The following is a 27,857-nucleotide window of genomic DNA, read 5'->3' as shown; positions in this document are numbered from 1 at the left end:
GTAGTAACCATTAAGATCTCCCAATACAAAATTCCGGTGTATAATGCCTCAAAAATCATGAAAATACCGAATATTGGGAGGTACCGTTATATGGCGGCTATACGAAAACGTGAACCGATATGACCCATTTAGGAACTTAACCTACTGGCAAAATACACATGTGTGCGAAATTTTAAACTTCTATCTCAATTCGTTCGAAAGGTAGCGTAATTACAGCAGACAGAAAGACAGACGGAGATACAAACACACAGTCCGACAGACAGATGGACATCGCTAAAAACAACAAAAAAATAGTATGTTGGGAATTTAAAAAATTAAGTACCATATTAGAAAGCGTATTATTGCTTTAGAACAGTAATAACTTTGTTTCAGAGGGAGCAAGTATATTGGAGGTATACCCAATTCTAAATCGATTTCCTTGGACAAATCTGTACAAAATATTACTAAAACGGTCAAAATACCGAAGTACCGTTATATGGAGGCTATAACAAAACGTGAACCGATATATCTCATGTTCAATACCAAATATTCTACCCATATTCTTGAACAGAATTTTGAAGAATCTACAAAAACGTGGACCTATACAGTCAATGTTCTGCCACCAAAATTAGAACCCATTACTTACTCTTGATATCAAATTTGGAAGAATTCCGTGGAAAATCGGGGTTAAACCCATCACCTATGGAGGCTATACGAGAACGTTAACAATGTCCCGCCACCGTAGCTAGAAAAATTTGGTTGGTACCATCAAAGGTACCAAGGTACCCTTGGACCGATACATCTCATTTTTAATTCCAACCATCCTCTACGTCAAATAGTGTGGGCGGTATCGTGATTTCAACAGACAGACAACGGACATCGATAAAACGACCTAGAATTTTTAACTGATGATGAGCATAAATGGTCTATGACGAAAAGTTAGAGGTGTAACAAAAAGAATGACAAATTTAATATACCTTTTCTTTCCAAGGTGGAAGGTATAAAAATATACATCGAAGCTAAGTTCCACCACATGGAAAAATTCGGTTAAATGTGAAAAAATCTATCCAATTTGACCTGGTATAACATATTTGGTGCACAACAAACCTGAAATCAAATAAAGATATATATTGAAGCTATATCCAAATCTGAACTGATCCAGATAAAATTTGAAACATGTATTCAGGTTTCTGAGCTGTACCTGCTATTTGGTACTAAATATCACTGTTGTGGAGTGCATATTACTAATGTGAGGTACTTAGTCCGATTTGCACAAAATTTGAAAAGCTTGCTTTTATGCTGAATTTGGTCTGAAGTGCCAGAATTCACTCCTTGGTCTAATATTAGCCATTTTGCGCACAATAAACCTGAAATCGTCTAAAGATATATGGAAGCTATCTGAACCGATCTCGATAAAATTTGAAAAATGCATTTTTGAGATGTATCTGATATTTGGTACTAAATATCATTTTCGTGGAGCGTATATTACGAATATAAGGGACCTAAACACCATAAGAGCAGATTTTCACGAAAATTGAAGAATTTGTTTTTAGGCTGAATTCCATCGGATTTAATGAAACACATCCTAGTTGAACGAATATTAAACATTTTGGCGCACAATAAAATTGAAATCCAAAGAAGATATATACAGGAGCTATATCTAAATTTGAACCGATTATCATCAATTTCAATGGGGTTTGTCCTTGGACCAAACAAATAATGTATGAAAAATTTCTTCTCAAACGGATAAAACTTCATAAGAAATACTAGGACACACGGACAGTCCCCATAAATCGACTCACTAAGTGATTCTATGAGGATCCTCAACAGTAAATATGGGTCTATCTCGATTCCTTCTCCATTTTACAGGCAAATTCTCAAAGACATAATACCCTGACCACAGTGTTTCGTGGGGTATAAAAATGTAACTCCTTTAGTTATACAGATATCAATTTGATAATTTTACACAAATATAAAGCAGGAAAAATATAACTTTTTTACTCAAAGACTCAGCATTTATGGCTCATTTACCCAAAATTTATGTTTTTCTACGGGTCTTACGTTATCTCTCCGTCATATTTTCACGTTAATATCTGTTATAATAGAATTTCATTTTCCAATAATACATCGTAGAAAAATTAAAGTTGTTGTTCTATTGTCATGTAAATTTCCATCGTTAAAAACAAAAAACAAAATCTCAAATATTTACTTACCTCTATTTTATTGTCATCCAGTTCCAGTTCCGTTAAGCTCCATAATTCGGCAAATACAGTGTCACCGATAAAGTTAATATTATTGTGAGTCAACTTCAAAACATTCAAATTACCCAGTCCCTTGAATATGTTACTAGTTAGGGTGCTGATTTGATTGTAGGCCAAGTTCAAATGTATCAAGCGAACCAAATCCGAAAAGAGACCATCATGTAAATTCGTTATATTATTGTTATTCAAACTGATGCGTTCACACAGGGGCAAATTACGGAAGGCATTGCGATCGATTTCGAAAATTTGATTATGTTCCAAATTTAAATCACGCAAACGTATGTGATTGGCAAAAGCTTCCTGATCCAGGGCTATAATCATATTGTTTGTGAGAACAATACGTTCCAATTGATGCAAATTGGCAAATGCATAACTTCTTACAATCTCAACCTGGGAATATTCAATTGTAATACTGGTCAAATTTTCCAATGGTTTCAAGATGTGTGTTGGAATATAGTCCAAACGTCCATGATTTTGTATGACAAATTTAAGTTCACGCAGTCGGGTCTGTTGATAGAAACGTGTCCAGGTAGTATCGTTTTGCATTAGACCTTCCGAGAATACCCAACATTCTGCTTTTTGAACGGGTACATGATTCTCATCGGGTGTACAGTAACACATTAGCTTCATGTCTCGTCGTCGAACACAGAAACCAGTATCATCTATGGGACCGTTGTAATAGTTAGATGATGCAGATGTGACCGAAGACACTGCATAGGGAACTGAACCTCCGGACAAAGAACTTGAGCCGTATGCGTTGTACTGACTTACGACGGAGGAGGAGGAGGACGGCGCATAGTTGGTTATAGTTGAGTCAGCAAGACGATCAGCCCGTCTTCTACTCTCCTTGTCACGCGAACGAGCCTCAACTGCATTACATGACAGCAGAATACATATTAGGACAAATGGCAGAGTCATTTTGTACTGGAAATCCGGCTTTAACATTTTGCTACTCAGGAAATTGCGTCCGGTCAAGTAATAGTTCGGTACTGGTATGCAAGTACGTTTTAATTGTTAAGGGGTTCTAGCAGGATACAAATAATCTAGAAAGAAAAGAAAATTTTTAAATATGAATAGAATTTTAAAAATATTTTATTGGTGTGACAAATTTCTTAATATAATTTGGAAAAAATCGTTTGAAATTTTTATAAAGAAATGAAATAAGCATTTGTTCGAATGCTACATTTACGAAGATGCTAACTACAGACTCATAATTTCCTGTAAATTTCTTTTTCCACTCTCACAATATATATTTTTATTATTCCCTCCACCTAGTATCATCGAAACAATAATTTTATATTTAATAGAAATAAAAATATTATATTTATATTGACCTGCGTACAATTCTGAGACACGAATAATAGTAGAAAGCTAAAATTTTGCATAGGTCAGTTATTTCTGCAGACAGGTCAATTTCGAAGATGGGTTATATCGGTCCACGATATCGTATGGCCCCCATCTAACGGTACCCCCATAATCGGTATTTTTATGATTTTAGCCACATTTTTCAATGTAATTGTCTGAAATTCTTCACAAGGAGTTCCTTCTGAGTATTTTACCCCTGGAAGAGAATAGGTACACGATATCGTATATCCCTCATATTACGGTATATCCCGATATTGGGTATTTGGATGATTTTAGCCTCATTTTTAATAGCATTGTCTGAAATCCTATACAAGGAGTTCGTTATGTGTATCTTATCCCCTGGAAGAGAATTGTCTATATAGGTTCACGAGATTGTATAACCCTCATGCCTCCCAATATTCGGTATTTTGATGATTTTAGCGACCGTATTATTATTCACTGGAATTGTTCCAAATTTCGTATTTAAAGTTCTTAACGGGTACTACAGTCTATGAAAAAAAAAAAATTGCCAATGTAGGTCCACGTCTTTGTATAGGTTCGTTATAAAGGTACCTGCATATAATCAGTATTTTCATTATTTTAGCCACATTATGCACCGAAATTGTTTCAAATTTCGTATTTGAAGCTCCTTATGGGTACTGTAATCTACAACGGATAATTGTCTATATAGGTCAATGTCTTCGTATAGCCCCCATGTAACAGTACCTCCCAATATTCGGTATTTTGATTATTTCAGCGACAGTTTTATTATTCACTGGAATTTTTCCAAATTTCGTATTTAAAGTTCTTAATGGGTACTGCAGTCTATGAAATAAAGTAGTCAATGCAGGTCCACGCCTTTGTAAAGATCCGTAATAAAGGTACCTCCATACATTCAGTGTTTTGATTATTTTAGCTACATTATTCACCGAAATTGATTCGAATGTCGTATTTGAAGCTTCTTGTGGGCACTACAATCTACGACTGAAAATTGTCTGTGTAGGTCAAAGTCTTCGTATAGCCCACATATAACGACACCTCCCGATATTCGGTATTTTGCTTATATTTGCGAAATTTTTACCGGAATTGTTTCACATTTCGTTTTTTAAGCTGGTAATGTGTACTACAACCTATGACGGCAAATTATCTATGTAGATACACGTCTTCGTATGGCCCCTATATAACTGTTTTACTTAAAACGATATTTTTCGACGGAATTTTTGGAAAAAAATTCAAGGTCCTTTAAAAGCGTGATATGTATTCGCTTTTTTCTTGTTCTGCTTATTTCGTGTTCCAATTTCAATCCAACGACTTATTTTCAGTCACGAGGAAAACGTAAAGTTAAAAGTCGACCATAGTACTAATCATTGAATGGAATATTTAAAATATTTGTCTGTCTGTGCGCACGATAACTCTCAATGGAAGCATCAGATCTGGTCGTACTATTTTAGCAAATTTAGACCGATTGCGGAGGCGGACAATATCCATCTACCTCTATTGGTACCACTTCCACAAAAGTTTAAAAAATTACAAGAAATGTATACAAATTTGTAAATGGGAGTACCTCACATAGTTTGAACTTGTCTCAGTGTAGTATTTAGATAAGGCATAGGTCGACAATAGACATTTTTGGTACCTTCCCCAAAAGGTAAAAATTTTGATAACCAATAACCCCCTTGAAGTTAGAAATCAATATCTGTTTTTCTTCAATCACATATATCCCAATTCAATTACATATCCCAATACTATTTTCTATATTGGATCCGGTGATTGGATCTGAAAATATATCGGTCTTCTCTTTCCGCTACCTTTCGCACATTGCCTTATATGTACTAACATTAGATCTAAGATAAATTTGGGATAAATGTGTCCAATCTTTTAGTACGTCCCCGAAAAAAGTGGCCACATTTAAGGCTATGTACTTTGAAGCACCGACTGAAACTGTCTAACTTGTTTTCTAACATAGTTGGCCTGATGGAGGAGTTGAAGTGTTATGATAACAATTTTTTGCATTGTAAACTAAATAGGAATAATTCATTGTTTTTTAGCTTACTAGTAATGCTGTCATTATTTTTGGAATACTAATAATGATGGGGGATATGTGTCTTTCATAGCAAAGTAAAAGTATAGGTAGTACTGGTATATAGCCTGTTTTGAAATTTGATGCAGGTTTCATAAAAATACAAAACTTTGAAAACCTTCGGTATAATCCAATCATTTTCAAATTATTCTTAACATTACATAGTTACTAAAAACCATACTCTATACTCTTATACTCTACTCATAGATTATAAGAACCTAAACCACGATTAAAGTAATAAGCATCATCTAAATTTCCCACCCTCCCGATGGCACAGTACTACTTCCAAGAATACTTCTGCATAATTAGTGTTTTCAGTGTCTGCACATTTTTACATATACTCTATTTCTATTTTATATCCATTTCGTCATTATGCAAATTAATTCATATTTGATTTGTGAGATTCATTTGTATTCCTAAAAAGAAGCCACAAGACATTTAAAATTTTAGTAAAAAATATATGTATTTTCTTTCAAACTAAACTGAAGTATGTGCAAAGACATTTAGTTCGATACTTGCCGCTTCACAAAGTTATTGCAAGAAGTCTAATTCCTTTCAATTTCCACTTCCAAGAAAAAAAATATTTCTCTTGGCGAGCATTAAAAACATTTCAATGGAAATCTTTGTGAAAAATTTTTGACGGTCCACAATAAAAACTTTATAAAATACCACCAATTATTCATCATTTAAAGAGAGATAGAGACAAAGTGAGGGGAGGACACTTTAAATCAACTCAAGCCAATGTTGCAGACAAACATAAAAGAAAAAAAACCTCAGCAATAGCTGCAGGCACTTGAAAAAATGATTCTTCTAAATAAAAAATTGCTTTGAATTTCGACAATAGTTAACACTCTTAAGCAGAGCAATGACGGAACGATTTGTCTTAACTGTAGACTTTTTACCTCCCTTCGAAAGCGGAAATAAAATATTACGAAAGTTAGAAACAGTAAAATTTAACAATCAACAGATATTGTCAGATTTATTTTGTATTCAGTATAAATCAAAGAGGTAGAATAATATAAAGCACACAAAGGAAGTGTATGAAATCTCATAAATTCGTTGTAAAACAGTGACTGGCAGAAAGTGAGAATAAACGTGTAGATTTTCAACAAAAAAGTAGATTTCTGTTAGAAAATGTTTGATGAAAAATCTAATCTAAGCAACTGAAGCACGATTATTGAAATTTTACAACATCCATAAAAGGGTGTAAAAAGAAATAATTTGTACTATAGAGACACAAACGTTATTACCCATTTAAATATTTGGATTTTAGCACTGGGATAGCACAGTTAAATTAGCCAAATATAACCTAAACCTTATTCATCTATCGAATATCGAATATCTAGCAAGTGTGGTTTTATTTGAACTAATACTTTTCTTTTCTACCACCAGCCTCAATACAAAACTTCAAAATTCCAGCTTGATCCATTCACTCTAAACCAAACGGTTCTAAATTTAGTACCATGTAGTACAGTTAGCACACTTATATATATCAAACTTACTTTCCAACTTTGATTCTCATACCAAATGTCAAGTTTACCGAATATCGGGAGGTAACGTTAGGAAAATTTGGAGATACATAGACAATTGTCTGATATAGTAGAAACGTGGACTTAAACAGAAAAGGTTTTCTGATATACACATTACGAACTATAACTTCAAAATTTTAATAAAATCTGTTATAAAAAGTGTCATGAATTGTCAAAATAACAAATATCTGGAAGTACATATATCACGTTTTATACCCTCAGCCATATGGATACAAAGTGTATACATCATTTGGTACGGCCAAAACGTGATCGAAATAACGGTTTTTGACCAAATCCGTTTCAGGACATTTGAAGTCGACCTATGATGTCCGTCCGTCTGTCTGGCTGGCAGGTGTGCACGATAACTCTCGAAGGGAGTATCCGATTTGGTCCAAATTTGGTACATCGTAATATTATAGTCAAACTTAGATAAAGTTCGGAGATGGGCAACATCGGACCATTCCCTTTGGTACCTTCCCCACAATATATCAAAATTTTGAATTTTGATTCCGATTGTCTTCAAATTTCGCACATCTCAATATTCTTATTAACACAAGACCTGGTAAAACACGGAATTAGCATCCGATAAATTTTAAACTCGGTACATATCAATATTTCTATCAACAACCTCTAAAGAGGTGATATATCAATCCTTCAATCCTTCTGGCACCTCCACACAACGGATCAAATTTTTGAATAAAGTGAAATAAGCAACCGGTTCTCATAAAATCTCACACATCTCAATATTTCTATTAACACAATATCTGTTGTGAATATGAGATATATCGGTCCACTCCTTCCCCCACAAAGGGTTAACCTTTTGAATAACCGAAACTCCCATAAAATGTGAAATAAGGATCCGATTCATTCTTTTCATTCTCTTCATTTCATTTCAGATATCTCAATATATCTACCAAGACATGATCTGTTGTGAAGAAGCTAGATTTTGGACCACTCCTTCTAATCACCCCACAAAGCATTTTTAATAACAGAATGCTCATGAAATGAGAAATAAGCTTCCGATTCTCTTCAAATTTCATATATCCCAATATTGTTACTAATGAATGATACAAATCTCTTATTTTCTCACACAGGGATCTGATGTGAATATGGAATATATCGGCCAACTTTTGTTCCTTTATCCCAAAAGTTAACTTTTTGATTAACAATTATTAAAAAAAATTGGAAATATTTGTTCCATTTTCTTAAAATTTTGCACTTTGCAATATTATTATCAGTATCAAAGGAATTGAATCTGGAACCTCATGCGTATTTCAACAACAACAAAAAATTATCATACATTTAATATAAAGGAAGTAGTCAATATAGTATAAATCTGGCACGTTGTAGTATTTATATCTGACTTGGGTCAGACACAAAATGTAAAATATTGGCATACTCCTTCTGTACAGTCCTAAAACGAATCAAAATTTTAATTATCAAAATTTAATTAAATAAACCTACATTGGAGGAGGGTATAAATATGTCGGTAAAACAGGCTGATCATTTCCAACTTGTTTATTCCATATTTCAAATATAATATGTGCATGACAGACAGACCGACATCGCCTAATTATTTTTGAATTTTACGCATCTAGAATATATGGGTCTTAAATTGTTCGAGCTTAAATTATTTCGATGATGAAACGAACTTACCACAATAATATACCCCTGTAGAGTATGGTTGAGGTTATACAAAGAAAACAAATTTACATACACATTTGACACATGTACAAATAAAATACATGTTTGCCATTTTACTTGAAATGGTGTACAATAGTTATTTCAAGTTGCTGATTTGTCACGTGAAATGCCAACATTTATCAAACAAAAGTTTGTAGACTCGAAAAAGTGAAAGAAATGTGTTAAACCTTTGCTTATGTCAGCATATCATCAGGATTTCCATCATCGCTGTCATCGCCGAAATATCAATCAAATGGAGAAACAAAATTAAATGGGAAAACGTCAGACGATAAAATCTCAGGTATATACTATTGTCATTTCATTTCAATGGAATATTAAAGGTTATATTCTCGGTGGAAAATATATGTGAAGTTATTTAAAATGTATACTAAATAAGGCGAAAAAATTTGATTTGACTGAATTCTTTCAAAGTCTGAGAATTTGTGAATATTTAACAATTTAAGGAGTACTTTAAGAACGAAATTAAATTATTATTATTTTTGATGATTTTTGCCATATTTTTTTACGGATTTGTCTAAAAATTAGTATTTGTAGTAAGTAGTGGTTCTAGCCCGGTGGCAGAACATTGAATATTTAGTTCCACGTTTTCCTATAGCGAACATATAACGGTATCCACCGATATTAGGTATTTTGATAATCCTAGTCACATTTACCCACAAAATTGGTTCTAAATTTGTTATTTTAGAGGATTTGGTAGATAACAATCTTTGAAGTGTGAAATTGTCTTTAGAGGTTCCCCTTTTGGTATGGCCCAATATAATGGCCTCACTTACTTTAAGGTTTTTTGTTTAACTGTATTATACCAACGCTCTTACTGGTATATTAAGTTTAAAGTGAAACACGCTTGAATTCAGATACTTTTATATAAAAATGTTTCCTTTACCCAAAGGTGGAGGGTATTAAAAGTTCGACCCGGCCGAACTTACAGCTTTTTTAATTGTTTTTACTTATTATATTTGCTTGTACTTTTATTGTTTTAAATATCGTGTCAAACAATGTTATTTTTTTTTTAAATTTGTTATTCTAAAACAATTAGATGGAAAACATTTGTTCTCGGTTTAATATTTTGTAGAAAAAACTCTATATTTCATCGATAATACGCACGCAGTTTAATTTTCCAATAGAAAATGCAATATGTATATATCGGAACTATATAAGTCTTTTGGTTAGAGCGCAAAAAGTTTAGCACTTTTTTTGGAAATAGAGAAGAACAATATAATCAATAATGTTTACTTCATATGCTTTAGAAATACAGCAGAAATTATTGGCAGATATTGTAAAATTTATTACAGAATTCAACGAATTTTTCAATCACAATTATTTCAATTGCTAGGAGAAAGAGTGCTAAAAAGTCTCCTACAAATACATCTAAATAATTACAAATTAAATATGTCTATGTGTGCTGAGACCTGATACAGGAACGTATACCTATTTCTATAAAAAATACAACATGATTATAAATGTAAAATATATAATATATTTATATCACATAATCGTATATAGAATCCTGCCTAAACCTCAAAGCGTATTCTTTGTGTGTATGAACGTCGATAAGTACGTACTCAGGATTGCGACTGTGTGTATCCGTTTCTCCGTATCCATTCAAATGAACTTTCAAGCTTTTCGTTTAATGACACAAAATACAAAAACATAATGTGTTTTTCATGCGATTGAAACGAATCCATTTCTTTTATGTAGGCTTTTCATATTATTTCTTTTTTTTTTTGTGGTATTTGTATTTTTGCAGGTATTTGTTGCACATATGAACATCATTTAGAAAAGGGCGGTATACATCGTTAATAGCAGACATTTATCTTTTTTTCTGTTTATATACATACACACCATGCATTTCAAAAAAAAATGTGTGTAAAAGGCAACACAGCAACAGTATAAAATGCAGTACAATTGTAGAAATTCAGTTGAAAAATTTAAAGCCTAAATTACTACAACAGATGGCTAGCCCAATTTTAATGATGCCAAAAGGGGTTTTGCGGACTAAGAATAAGTCAGCGGGTTGGATATTGTAATGATTTAAGTTAGATGGATTCATCTGAAATGTGATATGTGAGCTCTGTAATAGGTATCAATAAGTCAGCGGGTTAGATATTGTAATGATTTAAGTTAGATGGATTCATCTGAAATGTGATATATGAGGTCTGTAATAGGTATCAATTGATATGACAAAAACCTCTCAATATAGATCCAGGAAAAAAGGTAAAACTATGTTCGAATACCAATAAAAATTTACGTCGCTATACAATAGAAATATAAAGGATAATCCGAATTTGTATTATAATTTCTAGTATAATTAAAATAAGTCCAAATGACCTGTATTTTGATACATCCCACCGAATTCAGTCTAGAAGCAAGTACATGAAATCGATTCAAATATAACTGTCGCTTCCATATACATGTTTCATCCGATTTAGGGTTTTAAGTCCTTCACATGCGTAAAATGCACTCCAGAAAAATGATATTTGGTACCGAACATCACATACTTCTGTCAAATTTTATCGAGATCGGCTCAGATAAGGATATAGCTCTCATATATATATATTCTCAGCCGATTTCGGGTTAATTGTGCACCAAATAGCCAATATCAGTCCCAATGATCTGAATTTTCGCATATCCGGCCGAAATCAGTCTAGAAGCAAGTACATAAAATTTGGTGAAAATCGGTTCTGATATAGCTATAGCTCCCATAAATATGTTTCATCTAATTTGGTGTTTAAGTCCCTCACATTCGTAATATACATTCAACCCCAATGATATTTGGTACCAGTTATCAGATACAGCCCAGAAATACCTCTGCCAAATATGATCAAGTTCGCTTCAAATTTGGATATAGGTCTCATATATATCTTCAACGGATTTCGGGTTAATTGTGCACTAAATGACCAATATTTGTCAAAATGTTTTGAATTTTGGTAATCCGACCGAATTCAGGCTAGAAGCAAGTACATCAAATGTGGAGAAAATCGGTTCAGATATAGCTATAGCTCCCATATATATATTTCATCCGATTTGGATTTAAGTTCCTCATATTCGTAATATGCATTCGACAACAATGATATTTGGTACCAGATATCTTATTAAGCTCGGAAATACCTTTGACAAATGTGTTCGAGAACTGCTGATATTTGGATATAGCTCCCTCGTGCACATTTAAACATTTTCTAAAAATGATCACATATCTCATATAAAGTGGAGGTAAACCAATAAAGTATTTATTTAGGCCCGATACGAACTGAACAATATTGGCTCATTTTTTCGGAACCTACTCCATAGAGGGTCAAAAATATGAATAATCACAACAGAAGAAACAAATGTGAATGATGTCTAATTATAGCATTCCCTTGCCGACTAACCCTCCATAGTTTGGTCCCCGAAGAGGTGACCGCCTAAAGCCGGATCATTTATTTAACGTGTTTAATATTTATTTAAAAGATATTTATGTGTCGCACTTTCCAAAAAATGGAATAATAAATATAATGATTTGGTTTCAAATTAGGTGGTGTTCTGGAATAATATTATTTCATTTTGCCGTGTACACGCCTTGATTTGTTTCCTTCCCTTATTTCCAATGAAAATGTTATTGTCGACAACATTAAAAGGGATGGGGAAAACAGATGAAAAATCTCAGGATTGCAATCTGGGTGAAAATAAAAATCTTTAGCAGGAAACACTGCATTCGTTGTTTATGTTTCGACTAAAACAACAAAGTATTAAACAGTGCACACACACACACGAACCAAAAGAGTAGCATGGATTGTAATGTTTAATACCAATAACCTATTGGAAGTTTATTAAAAAATAATATCCCTTTTGAGTAAAACATCAATGCGGTAAAACAATGCCAAACAGAGGGAGGGAATAAATTAAAAATAACAAAAAAAAAAATAAAAAACAAAAAACAGAGAGATATAGACGTGGTAATTTGTGTTCTTTTATGTTTTTATGCGTTTGTTTTGATTCATGGAACATCTGTACATTGAGTTGCGAGTCATGAACTCGTCTGACCCTCTGTCAGCCCTTCATTGAAATTGTGATGCTCATTGCTCTTGGATTGTTATTGCTTGGGCTGTTGTTTATCTTTCTTATTGAACTGTAAAGGAAGAGAGAAATTGAAGAAGGACGAGTTTGGCTATTGTAAACAAAATGTAAATTATACAATAACAAAATTGACACGCGAAAATAATGAAAAACGAAAACAATTCTATAAAACCAGTAAGGAAAGCTCAAAAGTCGGGCGGGGCCGACTATATGATACCCTACACCACTATGCATATTTAGTAGAGCTCTCGTAAAAAGGTTTATACAGGGCATTTCAGAGCTCTATGAGATATTTGGTACAAAATCAAAATCTATCTAATTCTATCGTGCATTTTACGAACTATAGCTATCTCTGAACCGGGTTTCTCCAAATTTTACGTATTAGCTTCTAGACTGGTGATTTGGGCTGATATTGACCATTTAGTGCACATTTAACCCGAAATCGGATGAAGATATATATGAAAGCTATATCCAAATCTGAACCGATTTCGATAAAATTTAAAACAGCTATTCCTGTGCTCCATCTAATACCTGGTACCAAATATCGCGGTTGTGGAGTGAATATTACGAATGTGTGGGACTAAAACTCTAAATCGGATGAAACATGTATATGGTTGCTATATCTATATCTGAACCGATTTTCACTAAATTTGATATACTTGCTTCTAGGCTGAATTTGGTCCGATGTACTAAAACTGAGTCCATTTGGACTTATATCGGCCATTTGGTGCACAATTAACCCGAAATCGGATGAAGATATATATGGGAGCTATATCCAAATCTGAACCGATTTCGATAAAATTATAAACAGCTATTTCTGGGCTGTATCTTATATCTGGTACCAAATATCATTCTTGTGGAGTGCATATTACGAATGTGAGAGGCTTAAACACCAAATCGGATGAAAGATATATATGGGAGCTATAGCTATATCTGAACCGATTTTCTCCAAATTTGATATACTCGCTTCTAGGCCGAACTCGGTTGTGTGTGCCAAAATTCAGGTAATTTGGACTGATAATGGACATTTGGTGCACATTTAACCCGAAATCGGATGAATATATATGGGAGCTATAGCTGTTTCTGAACCGATTTTCTCCAAATTTGTTGTATTTGCTTTAAGGCTAATCTCGGTCACATGTGCCAAAATTCGGGCCATTTGGGCTGATATTGGCCATTTGGTGGTCAATTAACCCGAAATTGGATGAATATATATATGGGAGCCATATATATCTTCATCCGATTTCGGGTTAATTGTGCACCAAATGGCCGATATAAGTCCAAATGGACTGAATTTTAGTACAACGGACCAAATTCAGCCTAGAAGCAAGTATATCAAATTTAGTGAAAATCGGTTCAGATATAGATATAGCAACCATATATATGTTTCATCCGATTTAGAGTTTTAGTCCCATACATTCGTAATATTCACTCCACAACCGTGATATTTGGTACCAGGTATTAGATGGAGCACAGGAATAGCTGTTTTAAATTTTATCGAAATCGGTTCAGATTTGGATATAGCTCTCATATATATCTTCATTCGATTTCGGGTTAAATGTGCACTAAATGGTCAATATCAGCCCAAATCACCAGTCTAGAAGATAATACGTAAAATTTGGAGAAACCCGGTTCAGAGATAGCTATAGTTCGTAAAATGCACGATAGAATTAGATAGATTTTGATTTTGTACCAAATATCTCATAGAGCTCTGAAATGCCCTGTATAAACCTTTTTACGAGAGCTCTACTAAATATGCATAGTGGTGTAGGGTATCATATAGTCGGCCCCGCCCGACTTTTGAGCTTTCCTTACTGGTTTGTTTTTCTATTGTTTGAAAGAAGAAAATTGAAATAAAACATCATTTATTCAATGACTAAAAGATTGTGAAATTGCGTTTTTCGTTATGGAGACAGGCGGAAGTAGAGGCTGGATTCATGGCAAAAAGGATTTCCAAAAACCACTAAGTTTGGAAAACTCTTATTTCAAATCGCTTGCATTTGCAATACAAATACAACAAGTACGCAAAGTCTATAGTCGTCCCAAGCATTTGATACCCTACAACACTGCAATTTAAGGTAAAGTTTCTGCAGATCTTATACCCTTTTAACTAGAATGAAGATTCCCAAGAAACAACTCCATATCTACTAAATATTAAAATAATTTTTCCTCTTTTCGAATAATCATCATCCGTCAGTCCGTTTCGAGGGAGTATCCGATTTGGTCCAAACTTGGTACATAGTAATATTATTGATCGAGTTCTGAGATGGGCCACATCGGTCCACTCCTTTTGGTACCTACTTCGCAAAAGATCGACATTTTGAAATACAAATAATATACCTTATAGATAGAGAAACCATCATAAGATTTTGTAAAACTTTGTCTTCAAATTTTACACATCCCAATGTTTTTATAAGTACAAGATTTAGTGTGAAGATGGAATATATAGAACCACAACGGGTCAAAATTTTGAATAGTATTAAATTCCTTTCAACCTCGGCACATTTCAATATTTCTATCAACTTAAGACCTGTTGATTAGATAGTAAATATCGGCCAACTCCTTCCGGTACCTACCGCACAAAGGTATACATTTTGAATATCCAGGGAGCTAGTAAAAATCAAAATGAAATGGTACCTCCCGGACAAAGGGTCAACATTTTGAATAAACAAGACGATCAAAAATTGCGAATTGAGCATTCAATTCTCTTCAAATTTTACACATCTGCGTATTTCAACCAAAACAATATCTGGTGTCAAAATGAAATATATTGGATGACTTCTTCTGATACCTTTCCCACATAGGGTTCAATATTTTAATAATAGATCTAATAAATATTTCGGTCCACTCCTTCCGGTTAATTTTTTCTCCAAAAATTATTATTTCTACAGCATTATAAATAGGTGTTCGATTTTCTTTAAGTTTTGCATTCCCCAATAGAATTATATGAAGAACTTCGGTCCTCTATACAGGGTAAGGTAAAAAAACTGCAACAAAGTCAAACGCCATACTTTTTACATTTTTTTTTTTTAATTTTATTGAATGCAAGCAAAAAATATCGGAAATAGCATCACATTTTAGAATAAGACTTCAACGGCCAATGAAACCGTCATACACTGCCCGAATGTTGTTCTGCGGTATTTTGGCCCATTCTCGGCGAAGCGCTTGCTTGATGTGATCGACATTTTTAGTGTCAACCTTGCTTTCCAAAATATTCCAGACACAATAGTTCAACGGATTGGTATCCGGAGATTTTGGTAGCCATTGTGCGCTGGAAATGAAACGAGGAACCACATTTTGTAACCATTTTTGGGTGGAGCATTCTGAGGTCTGCGGCCAGAATATTTTCACGATAATATTCGGCATCTGGTACATCGCGCACATTTGAACACTTTCCAAAAATTACCAAATTTCTCATATAAAGTTCATGTACTGTACGTAGTCGATATAGTCTAAACCGACTGATTATTTTTATTTACTTATTATTTTTTTTTTTTCAATGTCAACACCCACCAAAGTGACCCCCCCCCCCCCCCCCCCCCCCCCCCCCATCCAACCCCTTGAATTTTAAGTGTGATTTTCGACTGTTCACACTTCGCACTGATTTACTTCTTACATATATTTGGCAAACCGGGTTTCTTTAGAAAATTTTAATTTAAATGTTTACTTATTTACCACATAGGGTAAGTGTACCAGTAGTCGGCACTTTTAGGATTTTCGCGTTTTTAATCGCTCACCATTCTGAGTGGAACACTTCAATTATTACAAAGTTAATTTATTCAGATTCGAAATTTTGTATACTTTTTGCAATAATAAGTAAAGTTTTAATAATTTTTTATTAAATTTCATAAATTTGTAGTTTTATTAAAACAAGGCTTTTTTGCCAGTAGTCGGCACCACTTGCCAATTGTCGATATGGCATTTTCCAACAGTCGGCATACCAATTTTTTTGTAAGCATAATTATTAATAATAATAAATTAATTCATTAAAATATAATATTTTAGTTTAGTTAAACTGATTCGACGTCTTTATTGTACTTTTCTTAAGAATATGGATTTTTGAGGACCTTCACAGACAAAAATTTAATTTTTATTAGAATAATTCATCTTTTCTTAGCGAAATTGTTCACAAAGATAGTTGACAATATATTTGAAGTAAATAAAATACATTTAGTTATAATAGTTTCATTTATTTGGGCTTAAAAATAAAAAGGTGCCGACTACTGGGACATGCCGAACTTAGGCACACTTACCCTACCGTGACAATAACCATAACAATGTTGGACCTCAACGTTTTCACTTTTACAACACATACATACATACATCAACATATGCAATGATGGAAAGCAGAGGCAAGGGTTCCCAAAAAAGAATAATGTTCGAATTAAAAATATCATTTATTTTACTACCGCACTAAACTGCTGCTATATTTTTCCATGTTTCGTTTCTTGGCCCGAACTTATATATGTATATATTTATAGTGTAATTTTGTTATTTTATTGACAATACGTGACGTGTTCGTATTGTTTATTTAGTTGCCTTTTTGTTGAAAGGGATTTCGGACCCTTTGTTTGTCTGCCTCTTTAATGCCATTGTTATACTGTATGTATGTACCAACAAAGGGTATGTGTTTTCCATGTGGATACATACACATTTGTGTGGGAGTGTGGGTGCACATACAGGTGTATTTAGTTGTTTTCGGTTTCTTTGTTTATATTCGGTATTTGCCATTAATGGATACACCATCAATGCTATGTACATCAGTGCCATACTCACTCTCACTAACAATTCTATTAGGAAAATTGTATTACATTTTTTCTCACATGATATTACATTACAAACGTTTCAGGCAGGACAATTTGATAATTCAGACCCTTTAATATACGACACCAAATATTAATATATTTACATATATTTACTAATACATAAGCATATTTGCTGATTTGTATGTGAATGTGAATATTTGAAAATAGGGGCCCACATATAAGGGTGTAAAAAAAAAAACAAGTAAAAAACATTGAGTTCGTTCGGGCCGAACTTTTAATACCCTCCACCCTTGGGTAAAGAGGACATTTTATATAAAAGTATCTGAATTCAAGCTTGTTCCACTTTAAGCTAAAAAAATAATAATAATAATAATAATAATAAATAAACATAAAGTGGGTTAGGCCCTGGTATGGGATATATTTCGCCACATAACCTAGAGCCCATTATAACCTACAAATACCAATTATTTGATAAATCCTAGGAAAAATGTGACAAAAACCATCAAAATACCGAATATCAGAAGGTACCGTTATACGGGGGATATGCAAAAACGTAGACATATACATACAATGTTTCGCCACCGAAGCTAGAGCCCATTATGACCTACATGTATCAATTTTTAGACAAATCCGTGGAAAAATGTGGCGAAAATCAACAAAGTACTAAATATCGGGAGGTAACGTTATATGGCGGCTATATCAAACGGTGGACCGATATATCTCATAACCTAGAGCCCATTATAACCTACAAATACCAATTATTTGATAAATCCTAGGAAAAATGTGACAAAAACCATCAAAATACCGAATATCAGAAGGTACCGTTATACGGGGGCTATGCAAAAACGTAGACATATACATACAATGTTTCGCCACCGAAGCTAGAGCCCATTATGACCTACATGTATCAATTTTTAGACAAATCCGTGGAAAAATGTGGCGAAAATCAACAAAGTACTAAATATCGGGAGGTAACGTTATATGGCGGCTATATCAAACGGTGGACCGATATATCTCATTTTCAATACCAACCATCCTAGATACACATCAAATTCTTCTGCCAAATTTTGAAGCTGTACGTCAAATAATGTGGGCTGTACCGTGATTTCAACAGACAGACGGACAGACATCGTTACAGACCTGGACCAGCATAGACATATTTTGTCATAGGCCATTACAATATTCGAATACGAAACTTTAAAAAATCCAGTGAATAATGCAGATAAAATCATCAAAATACCGAATATAAGGAGGTGCCGTCATATAGGGGCTATACGAAGACCTGGACCTGCATAGACAGTTTTCTGCCACAGGCTGTAGTACCTATTAGGAACTTCAAATACGAAATTTCAAACAATTTCGGTGGTTATTGTACTTAAAATCCGCAAAATACCGAATATAGGGAGGAACTGTTATATGAGGCCTATACGAAGAACTGGACCTGCATAGATAATTTTCTGGCGTAGACTGCAGTTCCAATTACGAACTCTAAATACGAAATTTGAAACAACTCCGGTGAATAACGTCGTTAAAACCATCAAAATACCGAATATTGGGAGGTACCGTTATATTGAGGCCTGCAAACGCAATTTTTTGTCATAGACTGTAGTACCCATTTCGAATTCTAAATATGAAATTTTGAATAACTCCGGTGAATAATCTCCCTAAAATCGTCAAAATATCGAATATCGGAGGGTACCGTAGCATGTGGGCTATACGATATCGTCTATATAGGTCTATAGATATATCTCTCTTGTGCCTAAAATTATTATTTCGATGAGTTACAAACGGAATGACGAACTTAATATACCCTTCATACTATGTATGGTGGAGGGTATAAAACCTGCGTATGCAGGTCTACGTCTTCGTATGACCCCTTATAACAATAACTCCCTATATTCGATATTTGGATGACATTAGCGACTTTATTAACAGGAATTGTTTTAAACTTCGTATTTGAGGTTCGTAATGGGTAAAGCAGCCAATGACAAAAAATTACTCATGCAGGTCCTTGTCTTCGTAGTCTCCATATAGCGGTTTCATTTAAAATGTATTTTTCAATGATTTTTCAAAAAAAGTGGTGGTGGTTACTTTTTTCTTTAAAGATATGTTGCCTTCATAACCTGCAATAGCCCACACTCAGACTGACCATTGTTATACGTTTTCTAAACTAAATTATGCATTCTGAGTGCAATGGTATTATCATACCATGGACAAACAAAAATATATTTTTGTTCTCTTCTTGGTAAACACAAATATGCTCAATTGTCTGAGGATTATTTAAATTTGAACGTATGATATGTCATCGATGTTTAAATTTAGTATAGTTGTATATTAATATACTAAATAAATAAAGCCGACAAAATGCTCGTTTCAAAGGCATGATTTCAATTATAGGTGAAATAATTTGGCATGACATTTTATTGCATACGATGAATACGGAAAATATCCAATTATTTGGATATCGCACGAATTATTGCGACACAAATTATTCAACAGCAGTTCGGCGTAATTTTCGCCAAATTGTTGACCTTGTATCCATTCATTTTGCCTAGAATTTTTAATATTACTCTATCATGGTATTTGTACTGAATAATGAGAAATTGTATGAATGATAGAAAATTGTACTTCAACAATATACGACATATATTTCATTTTATAAAATATTGTCCTGGGTAGTTGCAATTTCGCCATGAATTTTTCCTGTGCCAATTCTTGGCATACATGTCACATTCGATTTTGCAAAACCTATAAATTAATAATAATAATACAGAACCATTACCCATTTGCTGAATACGGCATATGTATGTGAGTAGATAAATTTAAATTCATGCAATTTACGGATTCCCTTTATTTAAATTTTTGAACGTTTGATGCACATAACTGAAATCTCGTTTTCAGTAAAATCAATAATTCTTTATTTTTTGTACAAACATAATGTGCCAATAAAAGTAACTATATTATGTATTATAGGTGTGTATGTACAACTTAGTGAAATAAGTTGTTCGACTACAAACAAGCAACGAGTAATATACAAGGTAAGATAAAAAACACTGCAACAAAGTCAGACGCCACAATTTTTACATTTTTATACCCTACAACACTATGTGTTGGGGGTATTATAAGTTTGATTGGGCCAAAAATTATGTAACACCTCGAAATATTGATTTCCCACATAGGAAAGTATATATGGATCTTCCTAGCTCGCCGAGCTGAGTCGATCTAGCTATGTATGTCCGTCCGTCCGTCCGTCCGTCCGTCTGTCCGTCTGTCCATGTTAATTTGTAATCACGCTACAGGTCGCAATTATGGCCCGATCCTTACGAAATTTTGCACGAAGATGGGGTTAAGGTCAGAATAGATGCCTATTTCTTTTGGAGATGATCGCCAAATATTTAGGGGTTGAAATGGACCAAATACTGAAAAAATGTCGGATTTTGTAGTAGCTATACAGGTCGCAATTATAGACCAATCGACGCGGTTAAGGGCGGGGAAGAAGCCTACAAATTTGGGTGGTCATCGGATAATATTTAGCGGGTAAAATAGACCATATCTTTTGTGTTAAAAAAATTCAAAATTTTTCATTAAACCGCGAATATTTTAAATTCCGGTGAAATCACAAAGCCTTGACAAGGTTACTTCGGATCTTTACATTGATGTTAACATCCAACAAAACGGATATATAGCAAAATATGTGCGATATATATGTTTACCAAAGAAGATATGCTTGAAAAATCTCTTATATGTCGAGAACGGCTGAACTGATTTCGACAGTTCTCATTAATTCAGAATGGCCTCTTGGCAGGAAAGAAAAGACGTCTAAAAAAATCGCATAAAAATATCTCTCTAAAGATGGAAATATTGATTTTGTAAAATTTTCTCATATTTTTTCAATTTTTGTCATATTTTTGGCATATTTTCATTTTGAATTAAACATTTGGTAATATTTCTACAGCTAACAAAACTAAGTAGTTAGGATATCAGGATATCATATACAGATCGCATTTATGGCCCTATCCTTACTTATCCTTAAATGAGGGTCAGAATAGAAGCCTACTCTTTTTGGAGATGATCGCCATTTATTAAGGGGTTGAAATGGTCCAACCAAACTGCAAAATTGTCAGCAGGTCGTAATTATCGCCCGATCCTCACGCACATTTGAATGGGGGTTACCGGACATTGCAAAAGCCAAGCAGTTTCGGATGGCCATCCAAAAATATTCAGTGTGTGAAATAGTTTGCCAACTTTTGTAGACAAAATACGAAAATGTCCATTCCAGTGACTTTTTGGAAAATTCACAAATACAGGAAAGACGCACTTCTGACTATTTCGTTAACGCTGATTTCGTTGAAGAATATAGTCAAATGTCTGTATCTCATATAGATGCGTTTCAGTCAAAAACCATTAATAAATGTTAATCTTTTTCCACTTCTGAGAGATTATAGGTCTTTGCGAAATATTGGTTCCAGATCTAGGAAGACCATTTACGTGCAACATTTACCTATAAATTGGAAATGAGCAAATTAGTTTAAGTTGCTATTATTCGAAAATTAGAGAACGAAACCTGATGGTTTTCTTTTATTATTTGTCACAATATATTGTAGAATTTATTCGAGTATCTCGCCTATATAAACTGTATCGTTTATTATAGTGTTGTAGGGTATTCAACGGTCGGCCCCGCTCGACTGTAGCCTTTGCTTACTTGTTTTTAAATGTTATTGAATGAAAGCAAAAAATGTCGGAAATGGCATCAAATTTTAGAATAAGTTTAAATCTGTTCGAATTGGTCACCTTTGGCACGAATTTTGGCCTTCAAACGGCAATGAAACCGTATACTTGTGTTAATTTTCTACTACTACTTGTGTTAATTTTCGGACAATTCCATTGAATAATGTGGCTAAAATCATCAGAATACCGAATATAGGGGCTTCCGTAATATGGGGGATAACGATATCGTGGATCGATGTAGCCCATCTTTGAATTTGACCTGCTTGCAAACAAAAATCTGTGCAAAATTTTAGCTTCCTTTATACGTTTGACTCTAGCGTGATTAAAACAAGCGGATGAGGGCTGATTCTTCTTAGAACTTTACTCAGATCGATAATATATATACTATGTTATGTCTGAAATTATTATTTCGATGACTTAGAAACGGAGTGACGAACTTAATATACCTTATATACAAATTGAGAAAAAATTCTGTCATAAAAAATGAAAAAATAAACAAATATTACAAAGTATTACATAAAAATATTCAAGTTTTTATTAGTATCTTTTTATGCGATTTTTTACATTTCATTACTTCGCGAGGATCGGCCCATAATAATAACCCAACACATAGTGTTGAAGGGTATAAAATTTTTCTTGTAACCAAACAATATCTACAATTTAAAAAATCTGTTTAATGTAGTAAAAAAAAAACCAAATAAACATACGTTTTTTTATTTATACGCTTCTGTGTGTGTACCCAACACTATATTTACAAAAGAGAAAGCAAAAGCATTGTGTAAAGAACAGTAAACTTGTTTTTAATTGGTATTTAAATCAAATATATAATAATTGCTCTTATGTAAATCCTCGAGTGTTTACATATGTACTTGAATAAATACTACTTTTATGTGGGACATTTTACGTTCATCACAATTTTTACTGAAATTCGTAGAACTTTAATGTCTGATTAAATACAAAAAGTTGCCATAAAATCCGGTGAATGGTTTGTCTCAATATCAACCAAATTAACTGTTATGTGTTAGTAAATATCAAGGTCTACGTTTTACTATTATTTCACTTAGGAAAAGAAAACTGAAATTTGTGTCACGTAACATAATAAAATGTTGATTAATTTAGGGCCAATAAACAAAATGAAGTTTCTATATAACTTTTCGCCAAAGAAGACAATTAATTTATTTGGTCATGATAATACGCTTTGGAATTAATTTAATTGTATAACAAAACAACAAAAACTAGTAAAATGGCGTTAAACTTACCCAGTTTGAGGTTTTATTACCCTGCACTATAACAACAACACACCTTAACCAAAAACAGTAATGAAGTTCTTTACTCCATCAAGTGCCTTTTAAATGACACTCCACCTATAACTGTAGGTGATATCGACTTTAAAAGAAATGAATTTGTTTTAGGAGGTTTCCCTCAACGAATTAAAAATTCCGAATTACCGGTATTTCGACCCAAAATTTGATTAAAACTTTTGATATACCTAATATCGGACGTTATCGTCTGAAAAGTGAGCATACGCTAATAGTTTTATTTTTGTGGAAGTTTCTCTCAGAAGTTTCTCTCTCTCCCTCTCTCTCTCTCTTTCTCTCTCTCTCTCTCTCTCTCTCTCTGGAAGAAGACTTAACAAAGTATATATGGTAAACAAGTAAGCAAAGGCTACAGTCGAGCGGGGCCGACCGTTGAATACCCTACAACACTATAATAAACCATACAGTTTATATAGGCGAGATACTCGAAAGAATTCCACAAGATATTGTGACAAATAATAAAAGAAAACCATCAGGTTTCGTTCTCTAATTTTCGAATAATAGCAACATAAATTAATTTGCTCATTTCCAATTTATTGGTAATTAAATGGTCTTCCTAGATCTGGAACCAATATTTCCCAAAGACCTATAATCTCTCAGAAGTGGCAAAAGATTAACATTTATTATTGGTTTTTGACTGAAACTCATCTATATGAGATACAGACATTTGACTATATTCTTCAACGAAATCAGCGTTAACGAAATAGTCAGAAGTGCGTCTTTCCTGTATTTGTGAATTCTCCAAAAAGTCACTGGAATGGACATTTTCGTATTTAGTCTACAAAAGTTGGCAAACTATTTCACACATTGAATATTTTTGGATGGCCATCCGAAACTGCTTGGCTTTTGAAATGTGCGGTAACCCTCATTCAAATGTGGGTGAGGATCGGAGATAATTACGACCTGCCGACAATTTTGCAGTTTTTTTGGTCCATTTCAACCCCTAAATATATGGCGATCATCTCCAAAAAGAGTAGGCTTCTATTCTGACCCTCATTTTATCCCCATGCAAAATTTCGTAAGGATCGGATATCCTACCTACGGATATCCTACCTACTTAGTTTTGTTAGCTGCAGAAATATTACCAAATGTTTAATTCAAAATGAAAATATGCCAAATATATGACAAAATTAAAAAATATATAAGAAAATTTTACAAATTCAATATTTTCATCTTTAGAGAGATATTTTTATGCGATTTTTTAGAAGTTTTTTCTTTCCTAACAAGAGGCCATTCTGAATTAATGAGAACTGTCGAAATCAGTTCAGCCGTTCTCGACATATAAGAGATCTTTCAAGCATATCTACTTAGATAGACATATATATCGCACATATTTTGCTATATATCCGATTTGTTAGATGTTAACATCAATGTAAATGTCAGAAGTAACCTTGTGATGGCTTTGTGATTTCGCCGGGATTTAAAATATTCTCGGTTTAATGAAAATTTTTAAATTTTTTCAATACAAAAGATATGGTCTATTTTACCTGCTAAATATTATCCGATGACCACCCAGATTGGTAGGCTTCTTCCCCGCCCTAAACTCTAGCTATATCCGAAATTCCGCGACGATTGGTCTATAATTGCGACCTGTGTAGCTATTGCAAAATCCGACATTTTTTCAATATTTGGTCCATTCCAACCCCTAAACATTTGGCGATCATCTCCAAAAGAAATAGGCTTCTATTCTGACCCTAACCCCACCTTCGTGCAAAATTTCGTAAGGATGGGGCCATAATTGCGACCTGTAGCGTGATTACAAATTAACATGGACAGACGGACAGACGGACGGACGGACATACATAGCTAGATCGACTCAGCTCGGCGAGCTAGGAAGATCCATATATACTTTCCCATATGGGAAACCAATATTTCGAGGTGTTACATAAATTCTGGCCCAATCAAACTTATAATACCCCACAAATAGTGTTGTAGGGTATAAAGACGGTTAAACCTTTTTAAAATACCAAGTATGGGACAGTATGATTATAAAAGGGTTATACAACGGTATGCACTATTTTGGTTTCTTTTTTCAGAGAGTACTAAAGGTTTTGAGACTGTAGTTGTGATTTAACATTAAGGCATGTTTCCTCTCAAGAAAATGCTAAATATACAATTTGATAACCCACCAGATAACAGCACCTCCCGATATAGTTTATGGTTTAATAATAGGCCTCATTATTGGTGTTTTTAAGGTCCTAGCCACATTAATATGGATCATATGAATCACTAGCCTAAGGGTCCAATTGCTATGAGATGGGCTATATTGGTACACGATATTGTATAGCCTCCATATAACGATACCCCCTCACATTCGGCTTTTGATGATTTTGGCCAAAGTTTTCAATGGAATTATCTAAAAACCACACAAGGAGTCCCATCTGAGTACTTTACCCCCTAAAAGTGTATTGTCTGTACAGGTCCACCATATCGTATACAACAGTACCCCACGATATTCCGCATTTTGATGATTTTAGGGATATTATTCAGCGAAATTGTTTCAAATTTCGTGTTTAGATTTCGTAAGGTGTATACAGGTCCACATGATTTCAGCCACATTTTTCAATGGAATTGTCTGAAAATTCACAAAAGGAGTTCCTTCTGAGTACTTCACCCCTTAAAATGTATTGCCTTTGTAGTTTCACGATATCGTATAGTCCCCATACAACGGTACGCCACCATATTAGTTTCTTTGATGATTTCATGGAAATTATTCACCGAAATTGTTTAAAATTTTGTGTTTAGATTTCGTAATGGGTACAGCAACCTATGACGGAAATTGCCTTTGTAGGTCCACGTCTTCATATAGCCCACATACAACGGCACCTCCCATTATTTAAAGTTTGATTGTTTCAAGATTGATGATATTAGTGAAATTTTTTACCGGAACTATTTCAAATTTCGTATTTAAAGTTCGTAATGAGAACTATATAATGGATTTCCTTTGAGTGGCATTTTTGGACGGAAATTCTTTTAAATTTTCAAGTTCCTTCAAAATGGTGGAGGGTTTTAAAAGTTTGGCCCGGCCGAACTCAGCTGCTTTTTTACTTGTTGTGAGATAAGTTGATAGGAAACTAGATCTAGGGGTATCTTTCGTATTTGGTTTTCCAGCGGAAGTTGGAATTTGGAGTTCACAATTGTTGTCTAACCTCTGAGCGACGTTTTTTTTAATCGACTTAATGAAAACAATTAAAAAAGCAGTAAGTTCGGCCGGGCCGATCTTTGAATACCCTCCACCATTTGGAACAAATTAGGAAATTTTCAAAAAAAAAAAAAAATAAATAAATAAATAAATAAAAAAATATAAAATCCATTAAAAATTCTGTTATGAGCTTTAAAATAACTAATATCAGAAGGTGCCAATATATGGGTGGATATACGATATTGCGGACCTATTTATACAAATCTATTTCTGGGGGTAAAGAAAAGACTCCTTGTGTAGAATTCCGTTGAAAAATGTGGCTAAAATCGTCAAAATACCGAATATCGGGGGGTTCCGATATATGGGGGGTATACGATATTGTGGACCTATATAGACAAACCTATGTCTAGGGATAAAGTACTCACAAGGAACTCCTTGTGTGGATTTTGAGATAATTCCATTGGAAAATATGGCTAAAATCATCAAAATCCCGAATATCGGGGGGTTCCGATATATGGGGGGTATACGATATTGTGGACCTATATAGACAATTCCCTTTCAGGGGCCAAAGTGCTCACAAAGAACTCCTTGTGTAGAATTTCAGACAATTCCATTGAAAAATGTGGCTAAAATCATTAAAATACCGAATATCGGGGGGTACCGTTATATGGGGGCTATACGATATCCTGACCTGTCTGCAGACAAAAGACAAAGGCTGATATTACAAATTTGATGAACAATAAACGTGAAATCGCATGATGACATATGTGGAGCTATATCTAAATTTTGACCGATTATCACCAATGTCAAATGATTTGTGGAAAATTCCATTTCAATCTTACACGAAATGCTATCCGTTTCTTTTACAAAAATACGTGGACAGACGGACGGATATGCATAACTCTTAGGAAAGTTCGTTAGCATGTGCCAAATTCTACCATTTTTGGGATAATGT

General features: G+C 33.8%; 1 protein-coding gene across 1 annotated transcript in view; it reads right to left on the bottom strand.

Annotated features, from left to right (window-relative positions):
* The window catches only part of LOC101896860 (connectin), a 176,550-nt gene that overhangs the window by 102,320 nt on the left and 46,373 nt on the right, over positions 1 to 27,857 (bottom strand). Inside the window, exon 2 of the mRNA XM_005176527.4 lies at positions 2,193 to 3,283. Coding sequence (XP_005176584.2) covers positions 2,193 to 3,185 — 993 coding nt within the window. The 5' untranslated portion in view covers positions 3,186 to 3,283. The remainder of the gene's footprint in view (positions 1 to 2,192; positions 3,284 to 27,857) is intronic.

Source organism: Musca domestica, unplaced genomic scaffold (genome assembly GCF_030504385.1).
Source record: "Musca domestica strain aabys unplaced genomic scaffold, Musca_domestica.polishedcontigs.V.1.1 29, whole genome shotgun sequence".
Taxonomy (NCBI): Eukaryota; Metazoa; Arthropoda; class Insecta; order Diptera; family Muscidae; genus Musca; species Musca domestica.
Note: the sequence above shows the minus strand (reverse complement) of the source record. Positions and strands in the feature narration are given on the sequence as shown.